Source organism: Rhinoraja longicauda, chromosome 25 (assembly GCF_053455715.1).
Source record: "Rhinoraja longicauda isolate Sanriku21f chromosome 25, sRhiLon1.1, whole genome shotgun sequence".
Classification (NCBI taxonomy): domain Eukaryota; kingdom Metazoa; phylum Chordata; class Chondrichthyes; order Rajiformes; family Arhynchobatidae; genus Rhinoraja; species Rhinoraja longicauda.
In genome coordinates, this window is record NC_135977.1 from 10,046,454 (window position 1) to 10,071,201 (window position 24,748).

The 24,748-nt window shown below is 47.7% G+C and overlaps 1 protein-coding gene across 1 annotated transcript in view; it reads left to right on the top strand.

Moving 5' to 3' along the window:
• The first annotated feature begins 11,483 nt into the window (after positions 1-11,483).
• Positions 11,484-24,748, top strand: part of LOC144605643 (solute carrier family 2, facilitated glucose transporter member 11-like) — a 39,263-nt gene continuing 25,998 nt past the window's right edge. The window contains exons 1-2 of the mRNA XM_078421087.1: positions 11,484-11,615; positions 12,307-12,454. Coding sequence (XP_078277213.1) covers positions 12,440-12,454 — 15 coding nt within the window. The 5' untranslated portion in view covers positions 11,484-11,615; positions 12,307-12,439. The remainder of the gene's footprint in view (positions 11,616-12,306; positions 12,455-24,748) is intronic.

The window sequence follows — 24,748 nt, forward strand, 5'->3', positions numbered from 1 at the left end:
ACCGCGTTTCATTTTTACACCAAGCCAATTAACCTACTAACCTGTGCGTCTTTGGAGTGTGGGAGGAAACCGAAGATCTCGGAGAAAACCCACGCAGGTCACGGGGAGAACGTGCAGGCAGGCAGGCACCCGTAGTCAGCGTCGAACCCGGGCCTCTGGCGCTGTGAGGCAGTAGCTCTAATACCTCGCCACCGTGCCGCCAGGTATTGTAACTAATGCAATCAAGAAGACCAATGTCATCCAGAACAGAGTTGTCCATTTGACTGTGGGTCTCTGCTTCTGAGCAAAATCCACACCACTGTTGACTCTTGCACTAGTCTGCACTCTGGGTTATAGTGACGGAGCAGTAATCTAGACTTTATCAATTCAAGTCTTGTCATGACACACATCACAGGTAATACACAGGAGGGGACAAGTTAAAACTAGGCACAGATGGAACAGCAGTTGCTGGGATCTTGAGCGAAGAACAATGTGCCGGAGGAACCTAAGGGTGTCAGGGATTATGGGGAGAAGGCAGGAGAATGGGGGTTAAGAGGTAGATCGGCCATGACTGAATGGCGGAGTAGACTCGATGGGCCAATTGGCCTAATTCTGCTCCTATAACCTCTGAACTTCTGAATAATAGGTCAGGCAGCATCTACAGAGGGAATGTACAGACAATGTTGGAATGGAATACTTTACGTCATTGTCACATGTGACAAGGCACAGTGAAATTTGTTGCTTGTGTACCCAATCTAAACAAATAGCAGCCACCTACGGCGCTGACAACTTTACAAAGTTCCCCGGCTCCTCCTTTCGTTCTCCGCACCTTTTCCTGACGGGAGAATATAGATCTGACACACAGAGGCCTCCCGTTACAGATGGATGTGACACTGGTTGCCAAAGCCATCAATGATCGGCACATTGACTGAGGCATCCACTGACTATAAATGGATGGGACATTGATGCCAATCTGTTACCACAGGCACACCGACACCACTCACTGTGGACGTGGAATTCAAGTAATTAGATAACTTTGGAGTGAAAAGCAAATGGAGAGCATGAAACCACGAGATTCACAAGTGATAGGAGCAGAATTAGGCCATTCGCCCCATCAATTCTATTCCGCCATACAATCAAGGCTGATCTATCTTTCCCTCTCAACCCCATTCTCCTGCCTTCTCCCCATAACCCCTGACACCCGTACTAATCAAGAATCTGTCAATCCCTGCCTTACAAATATCCATTGAATTGGCCTCCACAGCCACCTGTGGCAATGAATTCCACAGATTCACCACCCTCTGACCAAAGAAATTCCTCCTCATCTCTTTTCTAAAGGTACATCCTTTTTTTCTATGGCTATGGCCTCTAGTCCTAGACTCTCCCACTTGTGGAAACATGCTCTCCACATCCACTCTATCCAGGCCTTTCACTATTCGGCAAGTTTCAATGTCCCCCCCTCATCCTTCTAATCTTCAGGGATTACAGGCCTAGTGCTGTCAAACACTCATCATATGTTAACTAAATCATCCCTGGGATAATTCTCGTAAACCTCCTCTGAACCCTCTCTAATGCCAGCACATCCTTCCTCAGATATGGGGCCTAAAACTGCTCACAATACTCCAAATTTGTTCTGAGCAGTGCCTTATGAAGCCAATTGTCACATAACCCAATGACGTGGGTGCAGCAATAAAGTTGCTGCCACACAGCACCTACAGTGCCAGAGATCCGAGTTCGATCCTGGCTTGTCTGTACAGAGTTCGTACGTTCTCCCCATGACCTGCATGGGTTTTCCCCGAGTGCTCTGGTCTCCTCCCACACTCCAAAGACGTACAAGTTTGTAGGTTAAGTTGGCTTCGGTAAATTTTGTAAATTGTTCCTAGTGTGTATAGGATAGTGCTGGTGTAACTGGGATCAGTGATGGGCCCAAGGGCCTGTTTCTGCGCTGTGTCTCTAAACTAAACACGGAGATCAGTACACCTCCTCTCCAGGAAGCCCAGGAAACATTCCAGATGCAGCAGAGGTTCATGGCACCTCTTCCAACTCATCTACTACATCTCGTGCTCCTGATGTCGCCTCCTTTACATCAACGAGACCTTCTCGTGCGGGGATCACTGGTCGGCCGGGTCTCGCTGGGGGCGAAGGGCCTGTTTCCGCGCTGCATCTCTAAACTAAGCTAAACTAAACTCAGAAGATCAGAACATAGCACCAGATTTGGTGGAGATAATTTCAAGCGTAACAAACAGATCACTGATGGGAGTGGACCAAGGGCCCTCTGACAGTCACTACACTCTTGGGCAGAGTATATATGAAGAAGTATGGGGACTTTGCAAGAAAGATACTGCCCAACTATTTTAACTTCCCTTCTCACTCACTCACTAACCCCTCTGACCCTGCCCCCCCCCCCCCCCCCCCCCATTGCCAAAGTGAAGCCACACACAAACTGGAGGAACAGCAGCTCATATTCCGCTTGGGTAGCTTGCAACCCAACGCGTGAACTCTCCAATCTCAGTTCTGTTCTGGCCTCATCCATGGTGATGCTGGTTCACACCAAAGACAGACACAAAGTGCTGGACTAACTCCGCGGGTCAGACGGCATCTCTGGAGAAAAAGGATGGGGGGGGGTGTTTCGGGTTGCGACCCAGACCAGTTTGGATGTCGGGGCACTCTTCCGAAGAGGAAAGTGGGCTTTGTATCCCATATTCTATTGGCAATATTCCCCAATCGGTAAACATCAATCCATGGGCATTCTCCGCAGATAGAAGTGGTTAATGCCATCCTCAATACTCTCTTGGCTTGAGCAATTGCTCCGTAAGAAAGGAAATATTTATTCATTATTTATTTATTCCCTTCACAGCCCTGAATATTCCAGAGTAATTTACAGGCAGTGATTAGTCCAAGTGACATGAAGCACTTCCAGACTTTTTACAGCAACGTGGTTTCACGTTGCTGAAGCTAGTTCCTAAATATCCCACTTAATTTGACAGGGCCCGCAGTCTTAGAATAAAGGGGAGGCCATTTAAAACTGAGGTGAGAGGGAACTTTTTCATCCAGAGAGCTGTGAATTTGTGGAATTCTCCGCCACAGAGGGCAGTGGAGGCCAAATCACTGGATGAATTTAAGAGAGAGTTAGATAGAGCTCTGGGGGCCAGTGGAATCAGGGGATGTGGGGAGAAGTTGGGCACAGGTTACTGATTGTGGATGATCAGCCATGATCACTATGAATGGCGGTGCTGGCTCAAAGGACCGAATGGCCACCTCCTGCATCTATTTTCTATGTTTCTATTTTCTATGTTTCTATGCTTAACATATACAAAACAGACCAGAACTGAGGTGCCTCTGTTAATAGAGGATGAAAACAGTAGAGGAGTGAGAAATCTTCTCAGGGTCCGATCCTGACCACAGGTGCTTGGCTGTCCGGAGTCTGTACGCTCTCTCCGTGACCTGCGTGGGTTTTCTCCGGGATCTTCAGTTTCCTCCCACACTCCAAAGGTGTACAGGTTTGTAGGCTAATAGGCTTGGTAAAATTGTAAATTGTACCAGGTGTGTGTAGGATAGTGTGTGGGGATGGCTGGTCGGCAGGGCCACGCTGGGGCGAAGGGCCTGTATCTCAGAAACTAAACTAAACTAAACTAAACTAAACTAAACTAAACTAGCCTTAGAGGGAGTACAGAGAAGGTTCACCAGATTGATCCCTGGGATGGCGGGACTTTCATATGAAGAAAGACCGGATAGACTAGGCTTGTACTCGCTGGAATTTAGAAGACTGAGGGGGGATCTTATAGAAACATATAAAATTCTTAAGGGGTTGGAGAGGCTAGATGCGGGAAGATTGTTCCCGATGTTGGGGGAGTCCAGAACCAGGGGTCACAGCTTAAGGATAAGGGGGAAGTCTTTTAGGACCGAGATGAGAAAACATTTCTTCACACAGAGAGTGGTGAGTCTGTGGAATTCTCTGCCACAGAAGGTAGTTGAGGCCAGTTCATTGGCTATATTTAAGAGGGAGTTAGATGTGGCCCTTGTGGCTAAAGGGATCAGGGGGTTGGAGAGAAGGCAGGTACAGGTTACTGAGCTGGATGATCAGCCATGATCATATTGAATGGCGGTGCAGGCTCGAAGGGCCGAATGGCCTACTCCTGCACCTATTTTCTATGTTTTCTAAACTCAGAAGATCTGGACATTGTGCCAGTTTTGGTGGAGATAATTTCAAGCGTAACAAAGAGATCACGGAACAGTCACTACACTTTTGCGCAGAGGATATGTTAAGAAGTGTGGGGACTTTGCAAGAATGATACTGCTAGCATTGCAAGTAAATTTAATCTCAATGTAAAGACATCTAATGTTGACTGCCCAGTGTTGTCCTATCACATGGGATTAGAAGTGGTCTTCCTAATAAACTTTTCTTACCTCTCTACTAGTTATCTGTGTAATGTATCATTGAACAAGAATCGCCGCTTGGGATCAGGCAAAGGAAGCTTGTTGGAGGAATAGGCAAAGAAAACTTGGGGGATAAATTCATTGAACGTTTTCAGGATAATTACTTGGAATTGTACAATATGGAACTTACCAGGGAATAGAAGGTAGACACAAAATGTTGTAGTAATTCAGAGGGACAGGCAGCATCTCTGGAGAGAAGGAATGGGTGACGTTTCGGGACAAGACCCTTCTTCAGACTTAAACCAGCATCTGCAATCCTTTCCCACACTACCAGGGAATAGGCTACTTTATGGCCATTAGACAGGATTGATTGAACCTTGGCGCTGTAAGGCAATAACTCTACCGCTGCGCCACCGTGGAACCCTGGAAAATATGGATGCCCTCCAGTACTTAAGAAGGTATTTCTCAGCGAAGGCAGCCATGATTGATGACATTCATCATGGTTTTTAGAAGCCTGAGGACAGATGTGTTTGAAGATCACGTTTAGCATCTTTCACATCAGTCAAAGAAAAAAACTCTACATGAGAGATGAGATGAGAGGTGATCTTATAGAGGTGTATGAGATCAGGAGAGGAATTGTAGATGCACAGAGTCTCTTGCTCAGAGCAGGGCAATCGAGGACCAGTGGACATAGGTGGAAAAGATTTAATAGGAATCTGAGGGGTAACTTTTTCACACAAAGGGTGGTGGGTGTATGGAACAAGCTGCCAGAGGAGGTAGCTGAGGCCGGGACTATCCTAACATTTAAACAACAGACAGGTACATGCATAGGACAAGTTTGGAGGGATATGGGCCAAATGCAGGCAGGTGTGACTGGTTCAGTGTAGCTTGTTTTAGGGATACAGCACACTAACAGGCCCTTCAGCCCACGAGTGCATGCCGACCAGCGATTCCCATACACTAGCACTATCCTAGTGTGTAGGATTGTGGTTCGTGTATGGGGTGATCGCTGGTCGGCACGGTCTTGGTGGGCCGAAGGGACTGCTTCCGCGCTGTATCTCTATACTAGACTATAACTCTATGACTCCATGAATCTGTTTAGCACAAAGCTCGAGAGAAATATGAACAACGATGTGTCTGCTATATCCTTAACATCACCAAAGGGATTAACAAGCAGACATCAGCGTCCTCTCAATCACTGAGGCGTCCAGAGAGGTGGTGTTAGTGGAGAGGTCAGTGCGGCAGTCGATGGTGGCGCCAACCGACGGACGAGGACGGACACGTGGAAGTGAGGACGCTGCTGCCCAGGGAAAGAACGAAGGAGGACCCGGAGTGGGGGGACCGTGAGGGGGAGTGGGGTAGAACAATGGAGGACCTGGCATGAAGGGACCACCCTGGGGGCGGGGGGGGGGGTAGAACAATGGACAATGGGAACCTGGCGTGGGGGAGCTGTGAGGGGTGGGGATGGAACAATGGACAATGGGAACCTGGCGTGGGGGGACCGTGAGGGGGGGGTAGAACAATGGACAATGGTGGACCTGGCATGGGGGGACCGTGAGGGGGGGGTAGAACAATGGACAATGGAGGACCCGGCGTGAAGGGACCGCCCTGGGGGGGGGTAGAACAATGGACAATGGAGGACCCGGCGTGAAGGGACCACCCTGGGGGGGGGGTAGAACAATGGACAATGGTGGACCTGGCATGGGGGGACCGTGAGGGGGGGGGAGGGGTTGAACAATGGACAATGGAGGACCTGGCGTGGGGGGACCGTGAGGGGGGGGGTGGAACAATGGACAGTGGAGGATCCGGTGTGGGGGGGACCGCCGTGAGGGGGGGGGGGGGTAGAATAATGGACAATGGAGGACCTGGCCTGGGGGGGCGAATCTGTAACTTTGTAAGTGCCCTTTATTGGCATTGTACCCTCACCTTGGCAAGGTATGCAAGCCAAGAATTTCACTGCGACTTGTCACACCTGACAATAAAGTATTCTATTCTATTCGATTCGATTCTATTGTGTACAGTTTTGGTCTCCTAATTTCAGGAAGGACATCCTTGTATTTGAGGCAGTGCAGCCTAGGTTCACGAGATTGATCCCTGGGATGGCGGGACTGTCATGTGAGGAAAGATTGAAAAGACTAGGCTTGTATTCACTGGAGTTTAGAAGGATGAGAGGGGATCTTATAGAAACATATAAAATTATAAAAGGACTGGACAAGCTAGATGCAGGAAAAATGTTCCCAATCTTGGGCGAGTCCAGAACCAGGGGCCACAGTCTAAGAACAAAGGGGAGGTCATTTAAAACTGAGGTGAGAAGGAACTTTTTCACAGAGAGTTGGGAATTTGTTGAATTCTCTGCCACAGAGGACAGTGGAGGCCAAATCACTGGATGGATTTAAGAGGGACAGAGCTCTAGGGGCTAGTGGAATCAAGGGATATGGGGAGAAGGCAGGCACAGGTTACTGATTGTGGATGATCAGCCGTGATCACAGTGAATGGCGGTGCTGACTCGAAGGGCCAATTGGCCTCCTCCTGCACCTATTTTCTATGTTTCTATGTTTCTATTCTCCCAGCCCAATATCCCCCTGCACTAATTACACGTAATCTGCTCAGTGCCCGCATATAACCGCTGGTCTCAGCTTAGAGATCACGAGTATTTTTTCTCATCCCTCATTATTAATTGTGCCTTTTAACTGTAAAGCTCTAACCAAAGGAATCAGTGAAGTGAAGTACGGGGCGGCACGGTGGCGCAGCGGTAGAGTTATATAAGAAAATAACTGCAGATGCTGGTACAAATCGAAGGTATTTATTCACAAAATGCTGGAGTAACTCAGCAGGTCAGGCAGCATCTCGGGAGAGAAGGAATGGGTGACATTTCTGAAGAAGGGTCTCGACCTGAAACGTCACCCATTCCTTCTCTCCCGAGATGCTGCCTGACCTGCTGAGTTACTCCAGCATTTTGTGAATAAATACCAGCGGTAGAGTTGCTGCCTTACAGCGCCGGAGACCCGGGTTCCATCCCGACTACGGGTGCTGTCCGTACGGAGTTTGCACATTCTCCCCGTGACCTGCGTGGGTTTTCTCCGAGATCTTCAGTTTCATCCCACACTCCAAAGACGTGCAGGTTTGTAGGTTAATTGGCCTGGTATAACTGTAAAGTTGTCCCTAGTGCGTGTAGGACAGTGTTAGTGTGCGGGGTGATCGCTGGGTCGGTGCAGACTCCGTGGTCCGGAGGGCCTGCTTCTACTCTGTATCTCTCAACTAAAAAAAACCCCATAAAGCTAAACTGAAGGAATCAGTGCTGTGGAGTAAACTGGTACCACGATTTCATCACCTTGACATTTGTTCTGCATTCTTATACTGATTAATACGGTCACTGTGCTCACACATCGTTAAGCAATGATGTGCTCTAATAAAGATTCATCCCTACCAAGGGTTATTGAATGAACCCTGATCACTGATGGTCAAAAGTTTTGGCTGTGATCCGTTTTCCCGCGATGATTGTGCGTTCAGAGAATACCTCGTGCGCGGTAACTCATTGAAAGTCGTTTCTGGGTCAGTGTCTCCCTTGTTGAGCAACTCAGGCCAAGAGAGTCAAGAGTCAAGAGTGTTTTATTGCCATTTGTCCCAGGCTTGGATAGAGCGGATGGGGAGAGGATGATTCCATTGGTGGGAGAGTCCACGACCAGAGGTCACGGCCTCAGAATTAAAGGACGTTCTTTTAGGAAGGAGATGAGGAGAAATTTATTTCGTCAAGGGGTGGTGAATCTGTGGAATTCTTTGCCTCAGAAGGCTGTGGAGGCAAAGTCAGTGGATATGTTTAAGGCAGAGATAGATAGATAGATTTTTGATTAGTTCGGGTGTCTGAGTTTATGGAGAGGAGGCAGGAGAATGGGGTTAGGAAGGAGAGATAGATCAGCCATGATTGAATGGCGGAGTAGACTTGATGTGCCAACTGGCCTAATTCCACACCTATCACTTATGATCTTATGATCACACACATACATATTTCATATATCAGCTCTCCACTCCACCTCAGGCGTTCCAGGGAAGACTACCCAAGTCTGTCCAAGCTCTCCTCTAATACCCTCTAAGGCAGACATCATTCTGGTAATCCACCTCTGCACCCTCTCCAAAGCCTCCATTTCCTTCAAGTAATTGGTGACCTGAAATGCACTCAATAAGTTCAAAGGTTATAGGAGCAGAAATAGGCCGTTGAGCCCATTGAGTCTACTCTGCTTTTCACTCGTGGCTGATCTATCTTTCCCTCTCAACCCCATTCTCCTGCCTTTCTCCCTGTAACCTTTGACAACCTTATTAGTAAAGTACCCAATGACTTGACCTCCACCGCCATCTGTGGGAATTAATTGCACAGATTCACCATCCTTTGGCTAAAGAACTTGCTCCTCACTTCCTTTCTAAAGGTACTCCTTTAGAAATGCTTTTCTTCTGAACTCCAATACTCCTTTTATTGGAAGTATTTTATTCTGAACTCCAATACTCCAAATACGGCTGAACCAAACTCCTGTAAAGCTGCTTTGAGACTGTGTTTAGTTCAGTTTAGTTTAGAGACACTGCGCGGAAACTGGCCCTTCGGCCCACCGAGTCCACACCGACAAGCGGTCCCCACACACTAACACTATCCTACACACTTGGGACCATTTACATTTATACCAAGCCAATTAACCTACTAACCTGTATGTCTTTGGAGTGTGGAAGGAAACCATAAGATCTCAGAGAAACCCCACACGGTCACGGGGAGAACGTACAAACTCCGTACAGACAGCACCCGTAGTCGGGATCGAACCCGGGTCTCCAGCGCTGTAAGGCAGCAACTCCACCGCTGCGCCACCGTGCCGCCTGTGGTTCTCAGCATCGCAGCTGGGAAATACACCATCCTTGGGCGTCCTTGGGCACAGTGGCTCAACAGTAGAGTTGCAGCACCAGAGACTCGGGTTCGATCCTGACTATGGGTGCTGTCTGTACAGAGTTTGTACGTTCTCCCCGTGACCACACGGGTTCCCTCCAGGTGTTCCAGGTTCCTTCCAAACTCCAAGGACGGACGGATTTGTAAGTTGCGTGAGAAAAAACTGCAGAGGCTGGTTTAAATCGAAGGTAGGCACAAAATGCTGGAATAACTCAGCGGGACAGGCAGCATCTCCGGAGAGAAGGAATGGGTGATGTTTCGGGTCGAGACCCTTCTTCGTACTGAAGAAGGGTCTCGACCCGAAACGTCACCCATTCCTTCTCTGCAGAGATGCTGCCTGTCCCGCTGAGTTACTCCAGCATTTTGTGTCTATCTCAGATTTGTAAGTTAATTGGCTTCGGTAAAAATTGTAAATTGTCCCTAGTTTGTAGGATAGTGTTAGCGCACTAGGACCGCTAGTTGGTGCTGACTCAGTGGGCCAAAGGGCCTGTTTCTGCACAGTATCTCTAAAGTCGACTCTAGACCCTAAAGATAGAACTAGTGTATGGGGTGATCGCTGGTCGCTGCGGGCTCGGTGGGTCGAAGGTGTCTGAAGCAGGGTCTCGACCTGAGACGTCACACGTTCCTTCTCTCCAGAGATGCTGCCTGCCCCACTGAGTTACTCCAGCATTTTGTGTCTATCTTCGGTGGGCCGAAGTGCCTGTTTCCACGTTGTATAGAAACATAGAAACATAGAAAATAGGTGCAGGAGGAGGCCATTCGGCCCTTCGAGCCTGCACCGCCATTCAATATGATCATGGCTGATCATCCAGCTCAGTAACCTGTACCTGCCTTCTCTCCATACCCCCTGATCCCTTTAGCCACAAGGGCCACATCTACCTCCCTCTTAAATATAGCCAATGAACTGGCCTCAACTACCTTCTGTGGCAGAGAATTCCACAGATTCGCCACTCTCTGTGTGAAGAAATGTTTTCTCATCTCGGTCCTAAAAGACTTCCCCCTTATCCTTAAGCTGTGACCCCTGGTTCTGGACTTCCCCAATATCGGGAACAATCTTCCCGCATCTAGCCTCTCCAACTCCTTAGGAATTTTATATGTTTCTATAAGATCCCCCCTCAGTCTTCTAAATTCCAGCGAGTATAAGCCTAGTCTATCCAGTCTTTCTTCATATGAAAGTCCTGCCAATCTGGTGAACCTTCTCTGTACTCTCTCTTAGGCTAGAATGTCTTTCCTCAGATTAGGAGACCAAAACTGTACACAATACTCCAGGTGCGGTCTCACCAAGGCCCTGTACAACTGCAGTAGAACCTCCCTGCTCCTATACACAAATCCTCTTGCTATGAATGCTAACATACCATTCGCTTTCTTCACTGCCTGCTGCACCTGCACGCTTGCTTTCAATGACTGGTGCACCATGACACCCAGGTCACGTTGCATCTCCCCTTTTCCTAATTGGCCACCATTCAGGTAATACTCTGCTTTCCTGTTCTTGCCGCCAAAGTGGATATCTCTGAACTAAACTGAACTTGCATCGACCGTGGCAATTCCCATATGTGTTTTGCCAGTTTCACTTTCACTGGGGTCTGTCGGCTTCTGAATGTGGAGGAACTATATTGGCGGGCAGCACCAGCTGATGCCCAGCCTCCGTGCCTCCTTTTGTACGAGCGCTGGTAATGGTTGACCGCACAAGTCTGATGTACAGGTTATCCGGATGAGAAACCTCACTCTGCCCCAGTGTCTGCCCCTTCGGCCTGCTTGCGATCCGCAACGTGCCGAGAATGATGCTCTTGGCAGCTTCTGAATATCAGAGTCCACGAATTACTCTGTAAACCTTAGCTTACGTGCAGCCAAAGAGGAGGCTGGGCAGCCTGTTGGGTTGGATCCAGATCTTGTGACTCTGCTTTATTGTGTTTCCACATGCCGGTTGAGCATCAGTAAGATGATCTCCCGGCAGCAAAACACTTTAATCTCCCCTTCCCATTCCCACACTGACCTCAGACACGAAATGCTGGAGTAACTCGGCGGGACAGGCAGCATCCCGGGAGAGAAGGAATGGGTGACGTTTCAGGTCGAGACCCTTCTCTGAAGCAGGGTCTCTACCAACAACCTCTTGCCTTCTCTGAAGAAGGGTCTCTACCCGAAAAATGCTCCCCATTCCTTCTCTCCAGAGATGCTGTCTGTCCAGCTGAGTTACTCCAGCATTTTGCGTCTATGTTCAGTGTAAACCAGCATCTGCAGTTCATTCCTACCCATACCGACCATCGTCAGAGTGAAGCCAAACAAAACTTGGATGAACAGCACCTCATATTTCACTTGGGCAGCTTACACCCCAGCGGTATGAATATTGAATTCTAACTTCAAGTAACCTTTGTATCCCCTCTCTCTCCGTCCCTCCCCCACTCTAGTCATTGCACTAGTTTCACTGTCGTCTTGTTGTGTTTCACTGTGTGTATAACTCGTTATCACCTACCCGACAGCCAACAATTGACCATTGTGGGCTCCGGCTTCCCTTGATCATCATTGCTGTTTGCATATCTTTTATTCATTTGTCCCATGCGCCGTCTATATCCCTCGTTTCCCCTTCCCCTGACTCTCAGTCTGAAGAAGTCAGTCTCGACCCGAAACGTCACCTATTCCTTTTCTCCAGAGACGCTGCCTGACCCGCTGAGTTACTCCAGCGTTTTGTGTCTTTGTTGCAGGAGTTGGGAAGTCAGGGGCACCGCTGGTGTCACTGACCACTACACCTGTGGGCCAAAGTGACTGTTTCCATGTTGTATCTCGAAACAAAATGAAACACAATGAAACAAAGCAAAACTAAACTAAACTAAACTAAAGTAAAACTTTTATAATATAATATAAAGTTTATCAATATAAATTAAAATAATATAATATTCTTCTCTAAAGAAAGGTCTCGACCCGAAACGTCACCTATTCCTTTTCTCCAGAGATGCTGCCTGACCCGCTGTTACTCCAGCTTTTTGTGTCTGTCTTGAATATAATGTATTGCACTTTATGCATTTAAATAGGTAACGTATTAGGCAGGGAGCAGAAGACAGTGTTGTGCTCCTGGGTCTTTCGAAGCAGCTTACATATTAAAGGCGGCGTGGAGCCCTGGTGCTCACAGTGCCCGGAGGCTGAGCTTGGAGATCAGACTGCAGTATGCTGAAGAAGCTGGTATGACCCTTTTTCACTTCGATAAGTTTTAACGAGAGGCGGGACGCAGTACAAGGGGAATGAATCTCAGCTCCTCTTTAGCTCACGGCTATTGGACGAGCGTAACGTTTGCCACGCCAAGCCAAACCCGCGGGAACGGCAGGAGCGGTTCACGGATCCGGGTATCTCGTTGAGCAAGATTTGATATCGCTGCAGGTCGCAGGAGAGTGGGGGTCGGTGGTGACGTCTGATCCTTAACTGTTTTCAGGGCCGTACGAGTGTTGAGTTGTTGGGAACTGGATTTATCTGCAAAGTAAAACTTTATCTAAAGGAGAACTTCCTCGTCTTGCAGAAATGATCACAGAGTGGTGCAGAGTGGAAAGAAGCCCAACTTGCCCACACCGCCCAGCATGTTCCAGTTACACTAGTCCCACCTGCCCGCGTTTGGTCCATATCCCTCCAAACCTGTCCTATCCATGTACCTGTCTAACTGTTTCTTAAATGTTGGGATAGTCCCTGCCTCAACTACCTCCTCCAGCGGCTTGTTCCATACACCCACCACCCTCTGGGTGAAAAAAGTTACCCCTCAGATTCCTATTAAATCTTTTCCCCTTCACCTCAAACCAATGTCCTCTGGCCCTCGATTCATCTACTCTGGACACGAGGAGTCTCATGACTCAAGTGAGGAGTCATGAGAACATTGTCCATTTATGTTCCTTAATATAAGTCAATGCCTGTCCAATACCATGGCAACCGTTGACTTGAGATCAACAAACATGGTGGCAAACGTCCTCAGAGAAATGTTACCGTAACTGTGGAAACCCATCACAAGTAGGATACACCACCTCTCCAGCAACTTGCAATTCCATATTAGTTTCTTCACTATAAACTGCTGACATCTCTGTATCGGTCATGGCAATACCAGAGAGTAGACTTCACAAAGGAGTTGTGACTCAACGGGACAGGCAGCATCTCTGGAGAAATGGAATAGGAGACATTTCAGGTCGAGACCCTTCATCAGGAACTCAAGTTATGCAGTCTGATCAAGGGTCTCGATCTGAAACGTCACCTATTCCTTTTCTCCAGTGATGCTGCCTGACCCGCCGAGTTACTCCAGCAGTTTGGGTCCATTATCGGCAACCAGCATCGGCAGTTCCTTCCTACACAAAGGTGTTGTGGTCAGGGAAGGTCTAGAGGGGATGTTATCCATAAGCAAATCACTTGAGCCAGCTGTAGCACAGTGGCGCAGGGATAGACTTGCCACCTTACAGCGCCGGAGACCCGGGTTCGATCCTGACTACGGGTGCTGTCTATACGGAGTTTGCAAGTTCTCCCCGTGACCTGCGTGCGTTTTCTCTGGGTGCTCCGGTTTCCTCCCACACTCCAAAGACGTACGGGTTTGTCGGTTGATTGATTCCTGTAACTTATCCCATGTGTGCAGGATAGTCCTATATAAGGGGTGAAGGCTGGTCGGCCGGGACTCGCTTGGCCGATGGGCTTGTTTACGCACTGAATCTCTAAAGTTTATAAAGCCAATTTGGCCTGGAGGAAACTTAAAGAAATGATGGTGTGGGAGTGAAGTGTGTTGGAGGTTCATGGGGGTATTGTTGCCAGTATCTTGTTGCTAAGGGCGGCACGGTGGCGCAGCGGTAGCGTTGCTGCCTTACAGTCCGTGCTGTCCGTACGGAGTTTGTACGTTCTCCCCGTGACCTGCGTGGGTTTTCTCCGAGATCTTCGGTTTCCTCCCACACTCCAAAGACGTACAGGTATGTCGGTTAATTGGCTTGGCGTGTGTGTAAATTGTCCCTAGTGAGTGTAGGATAGTGTTAATGTGTGTGGGGATCGCTGGTCGGCGCGGTCACGGTGGGCTGAGGGGCCTGTTTCCGCGCTGTATCTCTAAACTCTAAGCTAAAGATATAGTGAGGGGAGTAGTTTGGTGCTGTGCTGTTAGCATAGTCTGAACTCCAAACATGCTGGGACCAGGGTTGTGGGAATTGTGGAGAGGATTTAAAATGAAATACGTAAAATGGTGGCAGGGGATCAAAGGTGGGGAGATGCAGTAAGCCAAAGTTGCGAGACAAGGCGAGAGAGAAAGTCGGTGAAATGGGAAATGGGAAACAGATTGTGACAGGGAGAGAGAGAATATAGAAAGGCCCAGATCTAAATCAGCTGAAAAGGTGAGAGTTGAAATTTGTAATGAAGGACAAAACTAAAGCTTTGTCCTTGAATGCATGTAGTGGTCGACACAATGAATAAACTGAAAACTCAAATCAAAATAGATATACATATATATATGAATTAACAGCAATTAGAGTCATAGAGAAACATAGAAACAGAGAAAGTAGGTGCCATTCGGCCCTTCGAGCCAGCACCGCCATTCAATATGATCATGGCTGATCGTCCAAAATCAGTACCCCGTTCCTGCTGTCTCCCCATATCCATTGATTTCTTTAGGCCTAAGAGCTAAATCTAACTCTCTCTTGAATACACCCAGTGAGTTGGCCCCCGCTGCCTTCTGAGGCAGAGAATTCCACAGATTCACAACTCTCTGGGTGAAAAAGTTTTTCCTCATCTCAGTCCTAAATGACCTACCCCTTATTCTTAAACTGTGGCCCCTGGTGCTGGACTCCCCCAACATCGGGAACATTTTTCCTGCATCTAGCCTGTCCAATCCTTTAAGGATTTTATATGTTTCTATACGATCCCCTCTCATCCTTCTAAATTCCAGTGAACTCAAGCCCAAGTCGACCCACGCATCAGCCTGGCAGAGACCAGGAGCTAAACACTTAATGGGGCAGGACATTTGAATGATTGAATTTTACATTCAAGAATTCAAGGCAAGTGTTTTAGACTAAACTCAGGGCAATTACGGAGGCAGGAACGGAGAGATATGGCTAAATTCAATTAACAAATGAGGTTAAAAGATTCGGTCAGTCGAGCTGCAGTGTTAAACATTCTTGAAAGGGATCTTCCAGGAGACATACAATAGACACAGTCCACTGAGAGGGAATAATTCCAGTGGGACAATCCACCAACAAAAAATGTTCATGATAATATCTGGCATTTAAAAAGCACATAAACGTGTAAAGTTAAGTCACACGTTCGCACTTTGGACAGAGTACAAAAAAAAAAGATTACAAGATGAACTAGGAAGGGAAGATTAAAGATTGAAGGAAAATAACCAGAAATTGGAAGGCACGGTGGCGCAGCGGTAGAGTTGCTGCCTTACCGCGCCAGAGACCCGGGTTCAATCCTGACTGCGGCTGCTGTCTGTACGGAGTTTGTCCGTTCTCCCCGTGACCAGCGTTTGTTTTTCTCTGGGATCTCCGGTTTCCTCCCACACTCCAAAGTAGGTTAATTGGTTTGGTAAATTGTAAATTGTTCCTGGTGTGTGTAGGATAGTGTTAATGTGCGGGGATCGCTGGTCGGCGCGGACTCGGTGGGCCGAAGGGCCTGTTTCCGCAATGTATCTCCAAACTGAACTAAACTAAACTAATAAAAGGACGTACCTTTGGAAAGGAGGAATTTCTTTAGCCGGCAGGCGGTGAATCTGTGGCATTCATTGCCGCAGACGACAGTGGAGGCCAAGCCATTGGGTGTTTTTAAAGTGGGGATTGACAGGCTCTTGATTAGTAAGTTCATCAATGGTAATGGGGAGAAGGCAGGAGAATGGAGTTGAGAGGGAAAAATGGATCAGCCATGACCGAATGGTGGTACTGACTCAATGTGTGGAATGGCCTTAGGTAGTATTAGATTTTCAGAAGACATTTGATAAGGTGCTGCATAAAACCTTATGGGGGCAATGAATGGTTTTGTGGTGTGAGAGGTATCACGTGGATGTGGAGAGGGGAGTGGATGATGAAGATGAAACTGAGCAGACTGTAGGCCTGAACAGATTTGCTTCTGATGGACAACTTTAGTTTAGTTTACTGTCACTTTTACTGAGGTAAAGTGAAAAGCTTTTGTTGCGTGCTAACCAGTCAGCGGAAAGACAATGCATGATGACAATCGAGCCACTTACAGTGTACAGATACATGGTAAACAATAACGTGATAAGGGAAGGTGTAATGTGTGGTATGCCACATGGATTGATGCAGGGACTACAATCTCCTTTCAGTCTATGACGTGGCTGCTAAATTGCCAGGCAATGTAAAGATAGGGAGGAGAATAAGTAGTGAAGTGGATGTGCGGAGGTACAAAAGGATTTGAAGACTTTGAGATTTTTTTGGGGGGCTCCAGGTTGTTAAACAGCCTAAGTTCATCGAGGTTCCTACCACAGACAGGCACAAAGTGCTGGAGTAACTCAGCGGGTCAGGCAGCATCTCTGGAGAACATGGAGAGGTGACGTTTAGGGTCGGGACCCTTACTCAGACCATACTACATCATAAGATGACCCTGTATCACAAGATCATGATAGGAGCAGAATTAGGCCATTCGGCCCATCAAGTCTACTCCGCCACTCAATCATGGCTGATCTATCTCTCCCTCCTAACCATATTCTCCTGCCTTCTCCCCATAACCCCTGACACCCACACTGTTCCACACTGGAATTTAAGGGAAGGTTAACGGATATGAGTGGATCCTGTCTCTGCCACCTCCTGTATTCAATGGACATTTTCCAATCTTGATTAGTGCGGGTGTCAGAGGTTGCGGGGAGAAGGCAGGAGAATGCGGTTCAGAGGGAGAGATAGATCAGCCATGATTGAATGGCGGAGTGGACTTGATGGGCCGAATGGCCTAATTCTACTCCTATCACTTATGACATGATCTGCCTTGGACTGGAGTCAAATTCAATCTGAAGTCACTTGAAGGCCGTTATAACACACAATGTCTATGTTTCTATGTTTCTATAAATGTTTACCAGGGGTCGGTTATTGAGTGTTTAAACATTTACGACTGGCTTAGAGTAAAGTGCCGTTTTCCTGGTATCACGTTTGGTTAAGAGTTTGCCAACTGCTAATAAAATGCAGCAAGTGCCAAGTATACGTGGCCCGTGATTGGCTAAAATGTGGGGGTGTTCACTGCCATTTTGCTCGGGTCACGTGACCCAGATCAGGCACGGTGGCGCAGCGGTAGAGCTGCTGCCTCACAGCGCCGGAGACCCGGGTTCGATCCCGACCACGGACGCTGTCTGCATGGCGTTTGATACGTTCTCCCCGTGACAGCGTGGGATTTCTCCGGGACCTTCCTCCCACATTCTGAAGACATACAAAATGTTTGTAGGTTAATTGGCTATGGTGAATATTGTAAATCGTCTCCATTGTGTATAGGATAGTGTTAGGGTGTGGGGATCGTTGGTCGATGCGGACTCGGTGGCTCGAAGGGTTTGTTTCCATGCTGTATCTCTAAACTAAACTAAAAGGAGGACTGACCTGCTGTGCTCCTGAACAAGGCGATGGAGGGCTTTCAACACTCCATATATTCATGGGGTAGATCCATGAATGTACGATGAGCGTTTGACACCACTGGACCTGTACTCATAGAGTGATACAATGTGGAAACAAGCCCTTCATCCAACTTGCCCACACGACCAACATGCTCCATCTACACGAGTCCCACCTGCTTACCTTTGGCCCGCATCCCTCTAAACTTGTCCTATCCATGCACCTGTCTAATTGTTTCTCAAAAATGGCGATAGTCCCAGCTTCCACTACCTCCTCCTGCAGCTCGTTCCATACACCCATCACCCTTTGTGTAAAAAAACGTACCCCTCAAGTTCCTGTTAAATCTTTCCCCCCTCACCTTTGATATATGTCCTTTGGTTCTCGATTCCCGTACTCTGGACAGGAGATTCTGTGAGCCTACCCGATCTATTCCTCTCGTGATTTTGTACACCTCTATAAGATCGCCCCTCATCCCCCTGCGCTCCAAGGGATAGAGTCCCAGCCTGCTTAACCTCTCCCTGTAGCTCAGGCCCTCGAGTCCTCGCCACAACCTCGTAAATCTTCTCAGCACCCTTCCCAGCTTGAAACTGTTTAGTCCTCTCTGAACCCAGCTTTCCCTACATAAGCCTGCAAATTAATTCCCTTCAGCTACTGAATCTATTGTTTTTAATGTATTTATTCCTTGTTTGGGATCTGGGAGTTTTGTGCCCATTTAGAGCCCATCTCTAGTTGCCTTGGAGAGGGTGGTAATTGAATTGCTCTCCTGAACTGCTGTGGTCCCTCTTGTGAGGGAGACAGTTCCAGGATTCACAACTAATGATTGTGTTTGGACTTTACTTCCACCGAGTCATGCATTTCAGATCGATACAAACCTCTCCGTGGAATAATATCTTCACCTCTCCTCAGGGATGTTTGCCAATTATTTCAGATTCACGACCATTCAACCATACAGTCAAAAGTTAATTTTAATGAGGAAACAAGGAACTACAGATGCTGGCTTTCAAAGGAAGGCAGAGTGCTGGAGCAACTCAGTGGGTCAGGCAGCATCTCTGGAGAACACGGATAGATGACTTCTCAGGTCAGGACCCTTCCTCAGACTGAAGAAGGTCAGCAGGTCTGAAGAAGGGTCCTGACCTGTGACGTCATCTATCCATGTTCTCCAGAGATGCTGCCTGACCCGTGGGGTTACTCCAGCACTTTGTGTCTTCTTAAGTTTAATCTCACCCGCCTGCATATGATCCATATCCCTCCGTTCCCCACATATCCAGGTGCTGAAGATGGGGTCTCGACCCAAAACGTCACCCATTCCTTTTCTCCAGAGATGCTGCCTGTCCTGCTGAGTTACTCCAGCATTTTGTGCGTATCTAAAAGCCTCTTAAATGCCATTGGTGTATCTGCCTCCACCACCATCCCTGGAAGTGCGTTCCAGGTACCCTCCCACAAACCTGGGAGGAAACCCACACGATCAAGGGGAGAAACTGTAAACCCCGTACAGACGGCACCCGAAGTTAGGATCGAACCCGGGTCTCTGGCGCCGTGAGGCAGCAACTCGACTGCTGTGGCACCGTGACGACCTTGTAGAAGCGAGGAACTGTAGATGCTGGTTTCCAAACAAGGACACAAGGTGTTGGAGTAATTCAGTGGGTCAGGCAGCGTCTCAGGAGGACATGGATAGGTGATGTTTTGGGTCGGACTGACTGTAGGGGCTTCTTTGTCTTCTTCCTTCTTTGCTTTCCGTTTGGTTGGAAGATTCTGCGCAGTGCAAATGGATTCCTTGGTCCTTCTTGCTCATTGAATGTCCTCTTGAAGAGTGAGGTAGAATGCACAGAGTATTAGTGCCTGGTTTACAAAGAGTATTAGTGCCTTGTTTACACAGTATTAGTGCCTGGTTTACACAGAGTATTAGTGCCTGGTTTACACAGAGTATTAGTGCCTGGTTTACACAGAGTATTAGTGCCTGGTTTACACAGAGTATTAGTGCCTTGTTTACACAGTATTAGTGCCTGGTTTACACAGAGTATTAGTGCCTGGTTTACACAGAGTATTAGTGCCTGGTTTACACTGAATATTAGTGCCTGGTTTACACAGAGTATTAGTGCCTGGTTTACACAGAGTATTAGTGCCTTGTTTACACAGTATTAGTGCCTGGTTTACACAGAGTATTAGTGCCTGGTTTACACAGAGTATTAGTGCCTGGTTTACAGAGAGTATTAGTGCCTGGTTTACACAGAGTATTAGTGCCTTGTTTACACAGTATTAGTGCCTGGTTTACACAGAGTATTAGTGCCAGGCTTACAGAGAGTATTCGTGCGTGGTTTAGAGAGAGTATTAGTGCGTGGTTTACAGAGAGTATTAGTGCCTGGTTTACACAGAGTATTAGTGCCTGGTTTACAGAGAGTATTAGTGCGTGGTTTACAGAGAGTATTAGTGCGTGGTTTACCGAGTATTAGTGCCTGGTTTACAGAGTATTAGTGCTGGTATACAGAGAGTATTCGTGCCTGGTTTACAGTGAGTATTAGTGCCTGGTTTACACAGAGTATTCGTACCTGGTTTACACAGAGTATTCGTACCTGGTTTACACAGAGTATTCGTACCTGGTTTACACAGAGTATTCGTACCTGGTTTACACAGAGTATTAGTGCCTTGTTTACACAGTATTAGTGCCTGGTTTACACAGAGTATTAGTGCCTGGTTTACACAGAGTATTAGTGCCTGGTTTACACAGAGTATTAATGCCTGGTTTACATGAGTATTAGTGCCTGGTTTACACAGAGTATTAGTGCCTGGTTTACAGATTATTAGTGCCTGGTTTACCGAGAGTATTATTGCCTGGTTTACAGAGTATTAGTGTGTGGTTTACAGAGAGTATTAGTGTCTGGTTTACAGAGAGTATTAGTGCGTGGTTCACAGAGTATTAGTGTGTGGTTTACAGAGAGTATTAGTGCGTGGTTTATAGAGTAAGTGCCTGGTTTACAGAGAGTATTAGTGCCTGGTTTACTGAGAGTATTAGTGCCTAGTTTACAGAGAGTATTAGTGCGTGGTTTACAGAGAGTATTAGTGCCAGGCTTACAGAGAGTATTCGTGCGTGGTTTAGAGAGAGTATTAGTGCGTGGTTTACAGAGAGTATTAGTGCCTGGTTTACACAGAGTATTAGTGCTTGGTTTACAGAGAGTATTAGTGCGTGGTTTACAGAGAGTATTAGTGCGTGGTTTACCGAGTATTAGTGCCTGGTTTACAGAGTATTAGTGCTGGTATACAGAGAGTATTCGTGCCTGGTTTACAGTGAGTATTAGTGCCTGGTTTACACAGAGTATTCGTACCTGGTTTACACAGAGTATTCGTACCTGGTTTACACAGAGTATTCGTACCTGGTTTACACAGAGTATTCGTACCTGGTTTACAGAGTATTAGTGCCTGGTATACAGAGAGTATTGGTGCCTGGTTTGCAGAGAGTATTAGTGCCTAGTTTACAGAGAGTATTAGTGCGTGGTTTACAGAGAGTATTAGTGCCAGGCTTACAGAGAGTATTCGTGCGTGGTTTAGAGAGTATTAGTGTGTGGTTTACAGTGAGTATTAGTGCCTGGTTTACACAGAGTATTCGTACCTGGTTTACACAGAGTATTCGTACCTGGTTTAATGATTATTAGTGCCTTGATTACACAGTATTAGTGCCTGGTTTACACAGAGTATTAGTGCCTGGTTTACAGAGAGTATTAGTGTCTGGTTTACAGAGAGTATTAGTGCGTGGTTCACAGAGTATTAGTGCCTGGTTTACAGAGAGTATTAGTGCGTGGTTCACAGAGTATTAGTGCCTGGTTTACAGAGAGTATTAGTGCCTGGCTTACAGAGAGTATTAGTGCGTGGTTTACAGAGAGTATTAGTGGGTGGTTTACAGAGAGTATTAGTGTGTGGTTTACAGAGAGTATTCATGCCTGGTTTACAGAGAGTATTAGTGCGTGGTTTACAGAGAGTATTCATGCCTGGTTTACAGAGAGTATTAGTGCCTGGTTTACCGAGAGTACTCATGCCTGGTTTACAGAGTATTAGTGCCTGGTTTACCGAGAGTATTCATGCCTTGAACTTTACTATGGGCGGTAATAAAAGACTAGGGACTCAGGAACACACACCTCTCAGTGAATGTAGCGGACTGGGAATTGTGTGATGGATGATGTGAATCCACTGGAATTTCATTGAAGCAAGATGGGGCTCCCAGGATCAGCAAAGAAAATGAAGAGGGACCCGGGGGGGGGGGGAGAGGGGGGCGCTGCTGAGAACAAAGGGGGACCCATCATGGGGACCTCATGAGACCAAGAGTGACCCAGCAGGGGAGGGGTGGGGGCGACAACAGAGGGGGACCCAGCGTGGGGGTGGGGGGCGCCGAGAACGAAGGGGTACCTGGCATGGGGGGAGGGAGGGGGGGGAACGAAGAAGGGATGAGCACTTTTTGTAACTTTGTCGGTGCCTTTGCAGCGACTCTTTTGCGTACTTTGTATGAAAAATACATCAAAATGTCACTGCCACTAGCTGGGTGCAAGTGACAATAGAGTATCATTATCATCCTCATCATCCTCCATCCTCCCCCCACCCTAACTCAATGCATTGATGCGAATTGGGGCATTCCTTTACGGAAAAAGTCTTGCCGATGAGAATCCTGCTTTAGATGGGGCCACGCTGGTCATTAAATCGGCAAGCAATGTAATCTTCAGACATGTCACGCTTTAGTCCGAAGAAGGGTCTCGACCCGAAACGTCACCCAATCCTTCTCTCCAGAGATGCTGCCTGTCCCGCTGAGTTACTCCAGCATTTTGTGTCGTGCTTTAGACTTGGGATCGATGATGCTTCAGCAAATCCTATTTAAGTGCAGATTATTTAATGCTCATTGAATTAGATGCCACAGAAAGAGCCCATTCAGCGCAACCCTGTGACAGAGCTTTCCAATTTGTTACTATTTCCCCCGCCCTCGGATTTAGTATATTTTTTTACGTTTACCCATTTTTGGTTTTTCTTTTGCAATTTAAAGCCAAACTTGTTCCTATTCCTGCTCCCCCTTTCTGGCGATCCGTTCCAGATCCCAACCTTTGATGTGCAGGAAGGAACTGCAGGTGCTGGTTTACACCGAAGACAGGCACAAAGTGCTGGAGTAACTCGAAGGAACGGGCAGAAGAAGAAGGGTCTCGACCCGAAACGTCACCCGTTCTTTCCATCCACAGAGGCTCCCTGTCCTGCCGAGTTACCCCAGCATTTTGTATCCATCTCCACACTGTGATGCTGGGGAAAGGCTGTGATTAGTGTGTTACTGCACAGATGGTGCTCTGACCACAGCCACTCACCATGCCTATCGATGGTCTGGCTGAGAGAATCAAACCCTTTTCACACAAAGGGTGGTGGGTGTATGGAACAAGCTGCCAGAGGAGGCTGTTGAGGCTGGGACTATCCCAACGCTTAAGAAACAGTTAGACAGGTGAATAGGACAGGTTCGGAGGGATATTGACCAAGCGCAGGCAGGTGGGACTAGTGTAGCTGGGACATTGTTGGCTGGTGTGGGCAAGTTGGGCTGAAGGGCCTGTTTCCACACTGACTCTATAACTCTACTTGTCCAAGTCCATTGTCCACGCTAAACTGGGCTGCATTGTGAGTACACAGGAGGATATAAAGACTTCAGGGGGTCTGAGTGTAGTTCAATGACTAAAGATTGAGTGATGTTGATGTCCAAATGGACGTTGTGCGTCTACCCAAGTCGCAGAGGCCAACATGTAGGTACATAAGAGATATGGGCGGCATGGTGGCGCAGCAGTAGAGTTGCTGCCTCGCAGCGCCAGAGACCCCGGTTCAATCCTGACTACGGGTGCTGTCCATACGGAGTTTGTACGTTCTCCCTGTGACCGCGTGGGCTTTCTCCGGGAGCTCCGGTTTCCTTCCACACTCCAAAGACGTCCAGGTTTGTAGGTTAATTGGTCTCGGTAAGTTGTAAATTGTCCCCATTGAGCAGGATAGTGCTAGTGTACAGTGATCACTGGCGGCACGGACTCGGTGGGCTGAAGGGCCTGTTTCCGTGCTGTATCTTCTGCACTAAAGTCTAGAGATTGGGAGGGCAAATGGCTTGTTCGCCTTTTGTTATGAGATGGTTTGATGACAGGAGTCAGGAAATCTTAGAAACACCAGGAACTGCAGATGCTGAAATCTTGAGCAAAACGCAAAGCGATGGAGTAACTACATCGATTTCAGTTGTCTGTAGTTTAGTTTAGTTTACTATTGTCGCACGTGCCGAGGTACAGTGAAAAGCTTTTGTTTGCATGCTATCCTGTCAAAGAGAAGACTATACATGATTCAAGAAAAAGAGTACAAAATGAGTGCAAAGATAAAGTCCAATTAAATATAGTTCAAAGGTCTGCAAAGAGGGAAAGGTTAGGTTGGGACCACACTCTAGCTGGTGAGAGGACAGTTCAGTTGCCTGATAACAGCCAGGAAGAAACAGTCCCTGAATCTGGAGGTGTGCGTCTTCACATTTCTGTGCCTCTTGCCCGATGGGAGAGGGGAGGAGAGGGAGTGGCCGGGGTGCGACTCGTCCTCTATCAGGCTGCTGGCCTTGCCGAGGCGGCACGGTGGCGCAACGGTAGAGTTGCTGCTTTACAGCGAATGCAGCGCCGGAGACAGGTTCGATCCTGACTACGGGCACCGTCTGTACGGAGTTTGTACGTTCTCCCCGTGACCTGCGTGGGTTTTCTCCGAGATCTTCGGTTTCCTCCCACACTCCAAAGACGTGCAGGTATGTAGGTTAATTGACTGGGTAAATGTAAAAAATTGTCCCTAGTGTGTGTAGGATAGTGTTAATGTGCGGGGATCGCTGGGCGGTGCGGACTTGGTGGGCCGAAAAGGCCTGTTTCCGCGCTGTATCTGAAATATGAAATATGAAAATATGAAAAATAAGTGT